At 39.9% G+C, this 13056-nt stretch overlaps 1 protein-coding gene across 1 annotated transcript in view; it reads right to left on the reverse strand.

Moving 5' to 3' along the window:
* Positions 1 to 1148: 1148 nt before the first annotated feature.
* GFRA1 (GDNF family receptor alpha 1) overlaps positions 1149 to 13056 on the reverse strand; it is a 138189-nt gene continuing 126281 nt past the window's right edge. The window contains exons 8-9 of the mRNA XM_062001524.1: positions 3247 to 3303; positions 1149 to 1295 (exon numbers count right to left, since the gene is read on the reverse strand). Coding sequence (XP_061857508.1) covers positions 1149 to 1295; positions 3247 to 3303 — 204 coding nt within the window. The remainder of the gene's footprint in view (positions 1296 to 3246; positions 3304 to 13056) is intronic.

Genomic DNA, 13056 nt, shown 5'->3' on the forward strand with positions numbered 1-13056 from the left:
GTGAGAAAAGCCCGTCACATGGGTGAGTGTGTGTGATGCTGCCTGGTAACTGTATCAACCATGCTTTTGTGTTGGTTTTAGTAATCTAAGAAATAAAAAAAAGTTTAAATGATATCCTACTACCTCTTTTCTCTCTACTGTGTTGTGATAAGAGAAGTAAGGCATTAAGTTCCTGTAACCTTTATGAGCCGATGCTATCTGCTATGGATAAACAGATAATGCTGGTTTTAGTAGACCAAATAAATTGTATGTAGTTTTTATTAAACAAACAGTATATTAACTGGACTATATTATCACAATGGAAGCATAGAAGACCATAGACTGTACAGCTGAAACCCTGTAGCAAAATGTGTTTCCACCGCTTACCCTCAAACTTAAAGAAATATATCTTTATCAAGCTTTCACAATGGCTGCTTCGTGTTAATTTAAAGGATCTTCACCCTTGTTAAGGCTAGATGATTAATACTTAAAAGATAAATGTACTGTTAGAAAGCTCTATGCCACACTATTTCCATGAGAATTTAACTGAAAGATGTGCATTACACCTGTATGTGAATTATAAATGGCTTCTCAGCAGGGAACGCAGAATCACTTACAGTACATAAACATTTAAAAGAGGAAAATGCTAATAACACTGAAAGAGTTTAACATCAGTAGCAATTTATCAAATGAAGAAGTTTCATCAAGTCCACTCTCTGGGAGAACATTCACCGTTAGACAAAAGCCTGGCATCCTTGATAGGCTGAAGTTCAACCAATTTGAAAACCAAAACCATTCAATGAGATAAATAGGATTTTAAGGAAACTGCCATCCTCCTTCTCAGGTAAAAGCCAGAATCAAAATAATAACTCTTAAAATAATCCAACTGAGTCGCTTTACAGGCAAATTTACACTCTGTCTCTTTAAAACACCTCATGCCCAAAAGCCTTTTTGGGTTTGGAATGTAGCACTGCACCAAGTATTTCACAAAGCCTCTAAATATCACAAGAAGCTTTTTAAGAGAGAAAAAGAAATAAATCCAGCTGACTGAAACTGTTCTAGGAGGGGGTGCCTCAGCTTAGCTCCCAGACCTGGAATTCCAGATAAACAACAGAGGACAGGAAACAGATTTGCTTTGTTTTGTTTTTACACGTCCTTTTGTAACGCAGCTACAAGTCGACTGATGAGCTTAGGAACAAACAGAGTGAGAGTGCAAGTGTCATCAGAGTGAGCGGTGTGCTTGTAGGAAGAGCCAGCGAATTCTCTGCAGATATGTGACTGGTGGAGACTCCTGTGTTGTCATTCCCAATAGCATTCTGCAAGACACAATACTTGCCTTGGTCACCATTACACATTTCCATTGCAAAATATTTAAATCCACATCATGAGATTCATCTTTCGCTTGTGTCCCACCCTCCACTGTTACCCATACGTCACCGTCACAGACAGAAGGATAGAAAAGTTATAAAAACAGATGTGAAAATGCCAGTATTTTAAATTTAGTTTCAAGAATAAAAGAAGCAGTATAGCACAATTAATAAAAAACCCTACAAAATGACCCCTAAAGTATAAAAAAAATGTAGTGATCTGTGTTTATCATGCCAGGTTATTTCAAAAAGCAAATGCAGGGCCTGCAGAGCAACTGCAGCTTCTGAACAGTTTTGTTTGACAAGTTACTTCTGGATAACAATAAATACAATCTAATCCATGGGATCAGTAAAGACAGAGTTTTCTAACTTAGGAACATTTTCTTTCTCACACCTTTTCCCTCTCAATTGCTTCAGTATTTACATTCCTTGTCTTCTTTGCTACCAATAATTAAACATTATGCCTATGCAAGTAGAACTTGGCAGATCATCGGGAACTGCTTAAGGAGCAGGTGTAACAACAAACAGGAATGTTTCTCATTGCAATCATCCTCAGTAAAAAGAAAAACCTAACAGGTATAATCACAGAGTTAGAACAATTTACACTAGAAGAGATCTCTAAAGTCATCTAGTCCAACCTCCTCCATGCAAAGTTGCTGTCCACTCAGATCTGCAGCTTCTACAGAGGGGACAAGCCTCCCCCATGCTGGAGAGGCAATGGGCCAAGGTACAAGCTATAACTACCCAGAATACAGATGCAAAGAATAAGTACAGAGTTTCCACAAGAATCATTGTCTGCAGAGCCAGGGAGGCATTCGTGGATAAATCTTCATGCCATTCCCTCACTTTGATATCACCTGCAAAGACTGGCTAATCAGAAGGCCTTGAGATATAAACTGTTACAAGTAGTAGATGCATTGGGGGAATTACCACTAAATGTTTTCCTATACTCAGTCCTGTTTTGTGGAACCTGTCACAGAGAGAGTGTGGGATAAGACAGACCAGCAGATCATAAGGCCCTACGGTTACTAGGGCCTTCTTGTGTAAGGTCTTTTAACCAGCACAAGATGCCAACAAAAGTGTAAATGTTACTGCATTGCTTCCTCACATCTTACTAGGTTTCATTCTAATATCTACAGGAAATTCTTCATGGAAGCTAAAGATTTAGGAATGGGCTATGCAACTGTCATTATTCGGAAGAACTGGGCAAGTTTGGACTGGTGAAGGAAAACCTGATGCATATGGTCACATCCTTTTGGTGCCTTATGCAGCTGGTTTGCTCCAAGGCCTAGGTGACGTGTTTCCACAGTGTTAAAATGAATTTATGTACCTCACTAATTACTAAGCTTCCAGAGAGCCTCAGTACAAAGGATTTGGTCTGATAGACATGGAAACTGATGTAACATTTAATGTCGGAAAGGAAGCCTTGGAGGTCAGGCTGAGCAGAATCCTCAAACAGCACCGGGAGGTCCATCAATCTTGGGGCTCTCAATCTGTTTCTGATGTATGAGCATCATATTTCCTGATGTGAACATCATTTCATGGCCTAAATTGGTCATTTTTGTTCACAGAATAATGTCCAGTATGTGTATTTGTTGAAAGACACATAATCTTGCATTCCTGAAGACTATTAGCTAATTATACTTGCTAGGTGCAGGGTTAATTACCATGGGATCTCCCCAAACATATACTATACAGCTATTAAAATATAAAGTCAGAAAAGGCCACTTAGAGCTCTGGATTTCTAAGATCATTCTTTGATACCTTATGGTATTCAAACACAACAATACTAAAAAGACTTTCACGTCAGTTAAACCTGTTACAATTTTGACAGACTTTGAATGCTCTCTATCACAGGGAGACACCTGTGCTGTGACATATACAGGGTTTACATGCTTACCTCATTAAGACAGAGCTCTGTGTCTACAGATTCATTGGATTTCCGCTTCTTCTGTGCCTATGAACAAATGCAAAGTTTATTCCCTGTACAATTTACACACACATCAGCACAAAACAGGTAGATAAATTTGCATGGGTTGTTATACTCCCATAATTTTGACAGAGATTTGCACACGATTAGCAAATAAACTCTCCAAATGTAACTGCATGTTTTCTTGTAACATTCACATGTGATTTGAATTTATAGCAAAACTTCAAACAGCTAAGGGTACTTAGTAATTACAGTGACGAGTGCCATCAGCTGCAGAAAACATGTTATGTTCAGTGGCCCCTTAAAAATGGTGCTGGATGTTCATGAGAAGAAATTAAATATGATCATTAACAATTACCATAACAAACAAGCAAAAAAATCTATCAATCAAACACGTCTCAGTTTTAGGAACATCTACAACATGGCTGTATTTTATCCTTAATGTTTCTCGCAATTTCTTCATGTATTACGAAAATACAAATAGGATTTAAATGCACTTCATGGCTGCCCCAGAGTCTCTTCTAGAAAAGTTATAAAAAGAAATGTAATGACTTTTAAAACGTATAACTGTAGTTCAAATAGATCTATTTGTTTACATAGGGTTCACTGATTACTATATACAGATTATTATCAAATGCAGGAATATTTTAGACAATCAATGCCTAAAAAATTAACCTGATATATCTTCAGCCACATCTGCTGATGAGCATCCATCTGTTGCTATTACGGTGTGTTCTCCAAGCTGACTCAACCAAGAAACACTTCTGGTGGCAGAATCATACAAAATGAAAGCAACAGCGTGCCCTCAGTCTAGCATCAGGAGGTGTTTAATATTTCCATTGCTCATGAGAACATGACTGGGCTGGGAGTCTTCTGCTTTTCTGCAATAGCAATCCCCATGGTGCTGAAGATATTTTCAATAAATGCTGCTGTGGTTGATTTAAGTACTTCAGTGATTCTCAATGTAATTCCTTTCTTTGTATACTCCAGAAATATAAATAGCGCTCTTTTATCAAAACTACCACTCTTAAATGTAGAATCAAGTCCTATAACAGAAGACTTTGATTTACACACTTGAACGACCGACTGCACCGAGCACATCTGATACCCCCACCTGGAAGTTTTGTTAGACTTGCAATTTATTTGCTAAAAAATAAAAAGGGGGATCTGAATCTCACTGTGTTGCATTCATTTTACTCTGCAGGATCCCACTGGTTTTGGCAGAGATGGACTGGGCTAAAGCTCATGTAAGTACTAAGCATTCTGATTTTATACCTTCAAAAAATTCAGTTCCGTGTACAGCTATATTTTACTTTATATCTGAGAGCCATCGGTGTTGCCCATGGACACAAAGTAGTCTTCAACCTAATTACTAATTTTAGAATTCAAATGAAGGAACTGAGCTTCTCATTAGGAAGCACTTTCTCTGCTTTTCATGATACTTTCACATTTATAAATATACATATTGGAGACAACTGAAAAACCAAACCAGCTGGGATTTAAAAGAAAGACAAGAATAAGAATGCACACTGTATATATGTTGACAGTTTTCAAACATATGACAAAATAATAGCTCAATTCATTAATAAACACCCTTGGTGAAATCTCCCTCTTACATACCCTTTCTTCTAATTAGTACCATTAAAGTGGTTACAGTAAAAATAAATTTAACTATCTCAACGGAAAAAGAAATGCCTGGAAGTAAATTTGCTGCAAGAAGCAACAACACGGTGAAGCCTTCCTGCCGTGTTAGAAAAGAAGTTGTTAGAAAACTTCTTGGCAGCTGGGTAGATTTCAGCTCCCAAAGGGCTGGCTCCAAGAAGATGGGTGAAGAAGGAGAAACTGGATTTCAGTCCTGATTTTCTAATACCCTAAACACTCATACAACATTGCACTGGAATGTGAGGCTTCAGATGAGGCCTCAGGATCAGTGGCTCAGGTATTGACCATGTAAACTCTAAGGATTGTACAAGTCTCGTATTTCTTAGCTTGTCATTTGGTGCTAAATTTCCTAGTCCACACAAGCATCTGTCTCTTGGAAACATTGTGCTTTGCTGCTTACGCATACTTTGGATTTGTAACAGGGTGCTAACTTCAAGTCTACACTTGGTAGTTGGTCTTAATACCAAAGTTAGAATTTATGTTCCTTCTGTACTGTTTCTCAAATGAGAAAAGAGAAAAATATCATTAGCTTGTCTATATGCAATAAGGTCTTCCTTGGCTTCATTCAGTCTCACAAACAATAGAGTGCAGCAGCTAAATCATAGAATGGTAGGGGTTGGAAGGGACCTTTAGAGATCATCTAGCCCAACCCCCCTGCAGAAGCAGGTCCACCTAGATCAGGTTGCATATGAATGTGTCCAGGTGGGTCTTGAAGACCTCCAACCATATTCACCTTTGAGAACATTATTTTAGGGGTAAAATCAACAGCTAGAAACAAAATCAACAGTAGAAAAAAAAGCTTTTCAAGAATTGTTATCAATATTTCCTAGCTTTCATTTGGAAGGTAATACTTCTCTGCATCCATATACTTACTGTAGTCATTCTAACATCAACAACACTTAATCACGTGCAACCTCTATTATGAGCTCCTCCCTTCTTAGAATTGAAAGTAATTGTAATAATCAGGTATGCTTTTCTCTTATCAAAACAGAAAGGATGATATCTTCCATTTAGAAATACAGCAAAAACGCTACCTCCCGGTGAGGGGAAGGTGATGGGGAAAAAAACTCCTATCACTTCAAGGATGACATGAGACATTATATGCCAAGTTTAAAATTGGAAGAGTACATTTTTACTGTTGAGTTATAAACCTGTAAAAGTGGGTTTAATGGAAAAGCTGGCATAAGCTGCACAACTGCAATACAATAGTGCATCACTGAATCATAAGTAATAGAATAAAAACCCCAGCTAATCCCTACATGTTGAAGAGAGTGCCATAGAAAGCGCATGTCCTTTAATTACAAGCGAAGGGGACAATTCTTCCTGCCCTACTCTTGGGCAGAAATGACTCTAGGTGTAGCAGAACCGCTGTATTTCTGTTAGAGTGAATGAACACTTTATCAGAGGTAAAAAGCCAGGGTTTTAGGGTCACACTAGTAGCCTTGCTGGAAATACATCCAGACTGGCAGTTTCAACTACAAAGAATATCCTCTGCCATCTGATATTTATGTTATAACATCTTCGATAGTCGTGTGTGCCTGTCACCTACAGCTGCAGACAATTTTGACAGAGACTATCTATGTCATAAACAAGTTTGGAAAATTAAAGTTATTCATTATGGAAGATTCACTGCCAGCCCTCATCTCTGGTATCCTAAAACACAGGCAAGAAACATGCTAGAAGCACCTAATTCCAGAGGAGTCACACAGCACACACAAATGGCTAAGGAGCCTGTATTTTGGAGCTTCAAAATTAAGTTCTTTTCTAGTGACAAAAGGATCTATGGGAATTCCATCAAAAAACAAGTAGGGCTGGGCTGATAAAAATGAGAATTAAAAAACAAACAGTGAAAGAAAAGCAGCTTAAAATAACTGGTCAAATGCATGGAAAGAGGCAGGAGATCCTTTGCACAGAGGTACAATGGAACTGGCTAATGACTCGCACACTGAGCCATGATATGCCTCTGACTGTCATCCAAAGTTACATAAGATGGGCTGATACTCACCCTGGCTTCTCAGGGAACTATAATTCAGTAACGTGGGCTACTCTGACAAAGCTGCCCCCATACTGCCAACAACCTTGCACTCACTTAAGCTTTTATATTCTGCCAAAATGAACATCTGCTATTACAGCGAATCTTACCACTGTGGTAGCACAAGCAACAGAGATAATCAAATTCATGCATCTCCTGGTGAGCTTCAGTATCCTGTCTATCAGTCACACAAGCCTTGTTTTGGTCTTCACAGCCTTTAGTTTTTAATATTCCAACTAAAATGGTGGACTTAGTGCCTGTAGAGAAAGCAACTGCACATCCAGAAAACAAAATACTCTCATGATGGGAAGCAAAATTTTAGTTCTTTCTTTCCTAGCAAGAAAGGTGAAACAGACCCAGCATAGGAGCTAGTGGTTTTTTGAAGGGTGAAAGGAATACTGCTTACAGATAATCTCCTCCAGAGGACTCTATCTACCTCCATATTTCCTGCTAATCCCAGTGCCTCCTAGATGTGTTAAATCATGTCCTTACTTAGACAGGCCCATACCTGGTGTTCTCTTGCCCTGCAGCTTATTACCATCATAAGAATCTCCCAAACCTCATTAACTCTGTGCTCCCACCCCACAGTTCCTCTGCCTCAATTATTTGCAGACCCTAGAGCTGGGACAGCTGACTCCAATTGACCCAAGGGATATCCCACACCATATAGCATCATGTCAGCAGATAAAGTTAGGGATGTTCAGAGTGATGGTGTTTGTCTTCCCAAGGCACTCTTGGGATGTCCATGGGAGGAAGTCCTGCTTTCCTGGAGATGGTCAAACACCTGCCTGCCAAGAAGAGGTGGGGAATTCCTTCTTTGTTTTGCTTTGCTTGTGTGGGTGGCTTTTGTTTTCTCTGTTAAACTAGCTCATCCATGAGTTTTCTCACTTTTACCCTTTCGATTCTCTCTCCATTCCACTGAGAGGGAGTGAGTGGCTATGTGGGGCTGAATTGCCAGCTGGGGTCAAACTATGACACAGAGAAATACACAGACTACAAATGCAATCAGTTTAACTCTTCAGCACTCGCTAAGTGGTAGGTGCATCTATCACAATTGTCAATACTAATTTTGTATTAGCACAGCAGTACTATGCCAAGCTGGAGTATAAATTACTTTCAACAGGGAAGATAAGCAAAGGGTGGGTCAAAAACACAGGCCACAAGAAAAGAAGAATCCAATTCAGCATGGAGTAATTTTGAAACCCATACTGTATAACCAGAGTGCAAGGCTATTTAAGCTATGAAAACAACCAGCTTTGCACAATGCTATAACAAAGCAGTCTGGGTTTTCTTCTGCTTTTAGTTTGGTTTTTGTTTTCTCTGCTGAATCAGCCTTCAAGATACAAGCTTGGGGCATGAAATTAACAGTCATCATCCTGCATAAAAGCACTGCAGTTCTGCCATCCCACTTGGTAGAGCAAAGAAAGTATCTTAAAACAAGCATTACCAAGACACTGCTGGCACTAGTCTCCAAAGCTATGCAGATAACACCCAGCACAGTGAGAATCAAATCACTTTTTTTTTTCAGCTGGGAGGCATTAAATAAAGCAAATCAATTATCCCATTGTGCCCAAATATGCACTGGGGAAACAGAGTTTTACAGGCTGCAGCACAGCACCATGAACAGTCCATCAGCCAGTCCCTTCAGATCCCATCACCTCCCAGCACTAAGCTCCTGACTCCTGCAGTTTTGTACCTGTCTTAAAATCTCTCGGTTTGTCCCTGTTCTCCTACAGGGTCTTGTCTGGCTTTCCCCTGCAGCTCTGCCCCAGCCAAGCAGGGCAGCAGACCCCAGACAGACCTGAGCACTGCAGGATGCCCCAGCTGCCTTTGGGCTCAGCTACCTCCTGCTTGCCAGTTCAAGCATTCAGAAATCACAAGTCAGGCCCCATCCAAAACCAGCAGACAAAACCAGGCCTTGCTCAGGCCCCATCCAAAACCAAGTCTTGCTCAGTGGGCAAGACCATACAGTGACAGACCTACCTTCACAAAGCTCTAGCTTTCTTAAGGGAACACACACTGCCTTTTCAAAGTCCCCTTACCACTCAACATCAGTAGATTCTTGCCATTTTTTAGTATGTGAGCATCAGAAACAAGGGATGAAGGGCAACCTTGAAGAAGGGAGGGATTGTTTTTTGGTCAGAAAAAGGAAAAAGGGATGGTGAGTCACCTTAAAATGTTTCCAAGAACTTCTTCAGGAGGAAAGGAGATTGAAAAGAAGTCTTCACCCCATAGCAGGTGTGAGCAATCCTCTGTGAAGAAAGGCTTCAGAAGCCTGAGAAACAGACCTGATGAAGCTCAACACAGGTAGAGGAACATCTCCTCCCTCCTACCTCTTCAGTCTTACAATTATGAGAAAATTTGATTCTGAGGGTGAGATGGAGAGGTTGGGATTAATCCTCTCAAAATGAGCAGAAACGATCATGAAAAGAGAGAAAGCTGACCTGTACTGTATGAACTGTTGCTGGAGCAATCCCAGATCCCTATGTTAGTAAAGACATGTCCTAATTAAGCCCCATCTCTCACTGCATTTATATGGCTGGGGCAATATGTCACAAAAGCTGCAGAACAGCAATCTTAACGGTTTTATAAGAAACAGATCCTATCAGAAACACCAAACTGATCAAACAGCTTACAAGGACCAGACACAGAGAGCTTCAAATATTTATTTCAAGCAATTAGTCTCCCAGTGAACACTGCACAAAATATGACACCCAGCCAAGACAATTGAGCTGACTGATTTACCTTTCATGGCAGTACAGTAACTTGCTAACAATTTTCTTTTCATGTTCAGTCACTCATTTATCTGAATAAAATGGATTTCTATAGTCCTAGATTCTTGTTTCCTATTTTTAGGATATATTATGCAATTCTCCTAATATGGTCGTTCTATGGATTTGCCTCAAGCACACATTTTTGCATTAAGAAGGACAGAGGAAAGAGAATACTAAAGAGCATAGATTAAATAAGTTTTGTTAGGTTAACATCTCATTGGCCTAGGTGTTATTTTTTTCCCCCCTCTCTAGTTATAAAACAGCCATATACTTCAGGTTGAGTTGTTTGGAATTTTGATTCACCACAGCTAACGATCCAGTGCCATGCACAGCAGTTACAGGTGGCATCTGCCTGTTGTGCACTGAGCAGGATCTGAAGAAAAGCAGCACTAACATAAAGCCTTTGCACTCCCAGTTAGAAGACATACTCAGCTTTTAATTTTGAACAAAGGTAAGCCATTGAAGAACTACAGATCCCACAACACTTCCCCAGGCTGGTATATGTGCCCTTGCACGGCCAAATATGCAAACAGAGTTGTTCTGTTTGGCAGCAGGCAAAGTACCTACCTCCTCTATTAGACTGGGCTATGTGGTGCACTGGAGTATGGTGTAAACACTCCTGAGCAGCTGTCAGCCACCGCTACTGGGGGACTAAAAGCAGCTCAGCCAGAACGGTATAGGCCTGCATTGTGCTAACGAGCCTTGAAAAGAGAGAGGCACCACACTAACGTGGCTATGGTGCTTCTCTATCTCACACCTGAAGTGTAGGGTCTGAGGGTGGCTGCAATGTTCTTCCAGGCACCAAGCAGGATGGTGTGAGGCTGGGGCTCTCTACTAAGAGTTGGGAGCCTTCCAGGCTGAAAGTAGAGCTGCAGGGAGAGAGCTCAGGAGGGATGCTGATGGCATTGGTTGGCCTCGTGAGACATCCAGCTCCAAGCTGAGCTGTCAGTAGGTGGAAGAGATTAAGAAAACAAGGTCACACACTGCCTCTGCACTCAGGCAGCAGGACCAGGGGTGGTATCCACTGGTTCTGCAGCTGGAAAGAAGGATCAGGCAAGCTTGCCTGAACACCAGTCTGCACAGGGCCTTGAGCAGTGAGCATTACAGGAAGCTTCCATGCGTGCTATGCCAACCTCAAGCAACTGATATTATTGCTGGTCTCCTGAGCACTGCATTCACTCATAAATTTTAAAAGGGAAGGGAAGAGAATGACCATGAACATCTGCATTTCGTTAAATGACTAAAAATGTACCAGACTTTTCTATTAATTAACAATATGTAAACACCTATGTGTGTTTCAAGCACTGGCACGGTCACATACAGATAGAAAACACAGAAAGCCTTAAAAGGGTTTCAAAAACACTTCAAGTAACAAGCAACCTCACTGCAATTATAGAGAAGCAAAACTAAAGGCTGCAGATATTCAGTATCCTTGCACAGAAAGGTAGAAGCTAGCCAGTGAGCTCAGCACCCATCATACAGCTACACATTCCCCTCCTCACTTTTGTGTACACATTTCAAGCCCAATGCATTAGCCTCCTTACATCTGTGGTTATATAGCTATGCCTGTACCCAAGCCCCATTAAATCATGACGTGACTTGGAGACTGTGGAGGGTTGGTGGGTTTTTTTTCTTTTAAAATAATTCCACCTCAGACAGCTGTGATCTGGATTAATTGGTGAATTTTGCATTTTTGGAACAATCTGGTCTCCAGAAGTGCCTCTGAAATAAAAATTTAAAGCATTTTCTCCCCATCCCTGTCTAATCCTGTAGCTGAATTCTGCAGGTGCACAGACGTATCCTCAGAACTGGCAGGGCTGAAATTTTAGTGAACTTACTGAATTTTTTAGATAATGCAGTCAAATTTATCAAGGTTAAACAGGTTATGGCATACTGTATTTTTGACAGGCAATCATTCCTCAAGAATTCACTCAGAGGCACACATAACACATGAAAAATTTTACCCAAACAGTCAATGTCTTGGCAAAGTTCAAGGTCACCAAACACAGGATTTTAAAATGTGAAATGTATGGCAATTTCAACTTCAAGCACAGCTTCTACCTGTGTCTACACTAATCTATTTTTATTTTCATTAGAATATTTGCCTTTATACTTTTGTGGAAAGGTATTCCTAATCACCTTTTGTATTCCTGATTAATAAATCCTGACAGCATTTTAATTTCTGAAAGTGTTTAATATCAATTAATGACAACTTGGACTGCTGACATTTTCTTTTCTACAATGAGTATAAGTTTCCTTGGATTTAAGTCATGACTGAAACAAAATTAATCTCCAGTTGGTCTTGTCCACAGATCTCCATTAGCTAAGCTAGACTTGCTTGTCCCATCAGCTTCCTAAAGATTATTAAAAGGCCCTCACAGTTTGGATCTTAAAACTCAGTACTTGTGAGAGACTTTGATGTAGCATCCTACCTTCACTCTTTTTGCAGATAAAGTGAGTGAAGCAGAGAAAAATCACCTCTTCTCAGAAGTACTAGGAGTGAAATCATAACACTAATTCTCTTTAATGGGCTAGACTATAGTGAACTATACTATAATGGATGATGCTATAGAGGTCTTCCTCATATCCATTATTTACACATGAACAATGCTCTCACACACAACAGTTCCACTCTAGTTAATGAAGCTATTCAAAGAAGCAGAGAAACTCTCATGTAAGGAAAGTCTGCAGAATCATGACCTTATTAGAAAGGTGCCTTATTCTTTACTGCCCTGATCCCACTGCATCAATGGGAATTCTTTCACTGGCCATACAGCAGCAAGTGAAAATGAAAACTAACTTCCCAGCACCATCTGCATTCATAGCCTCAAATCTGAGCAGATTAAGAAGTACTGAGAATTTGTTTTCATCACTGGAACAATTTCTTAGACACAAAAAGTATTGTGAATGTTAGATGTTTAACGATTGTAACCCTATTAAAACAATTCTGAGCCTATAATAACCAGATTATGCAAATAATTATGAGATTAAGCAAAATTGTATTCACAGGATATGATCCTGTTTTGTTTCAGCACACAAATCATTCACAGAAGGACAGAAGGGCTTACATTTATGTCTCAATAAGCCAGAAAATATAAATAGATGAATGCCAATAATGCAAGCAATGGAGATCAACAGGATCACATTTGGTATATTTTGTAAGGTTTCCATACTAAACAGGAAGAAGCTTTTGAAGATTTATTGTTACTAGTTTGCCTACTTTTTGAAGTATTTTGTTGTGGCAGACTGGATAGTTCAGGGGATTATTAATGGGGTATACAGCTAGTTTAATCTAGCTCAGGTCAATACTGA

The sequence above is a fragment of the Colius striatus genome, chromosome 8 (assembly GCF_028858725.1).
Source record: "Colius striatus isolate bColStr4 chromosome 8, bColStr4.1.hap1, whole genome shotgun sequence".
Taxonomy (NCBI): Eukaryota; Metazoa; Chordata; class Aves; order Coliiformes; family Coliidae; genus Colius; species Colius striatus.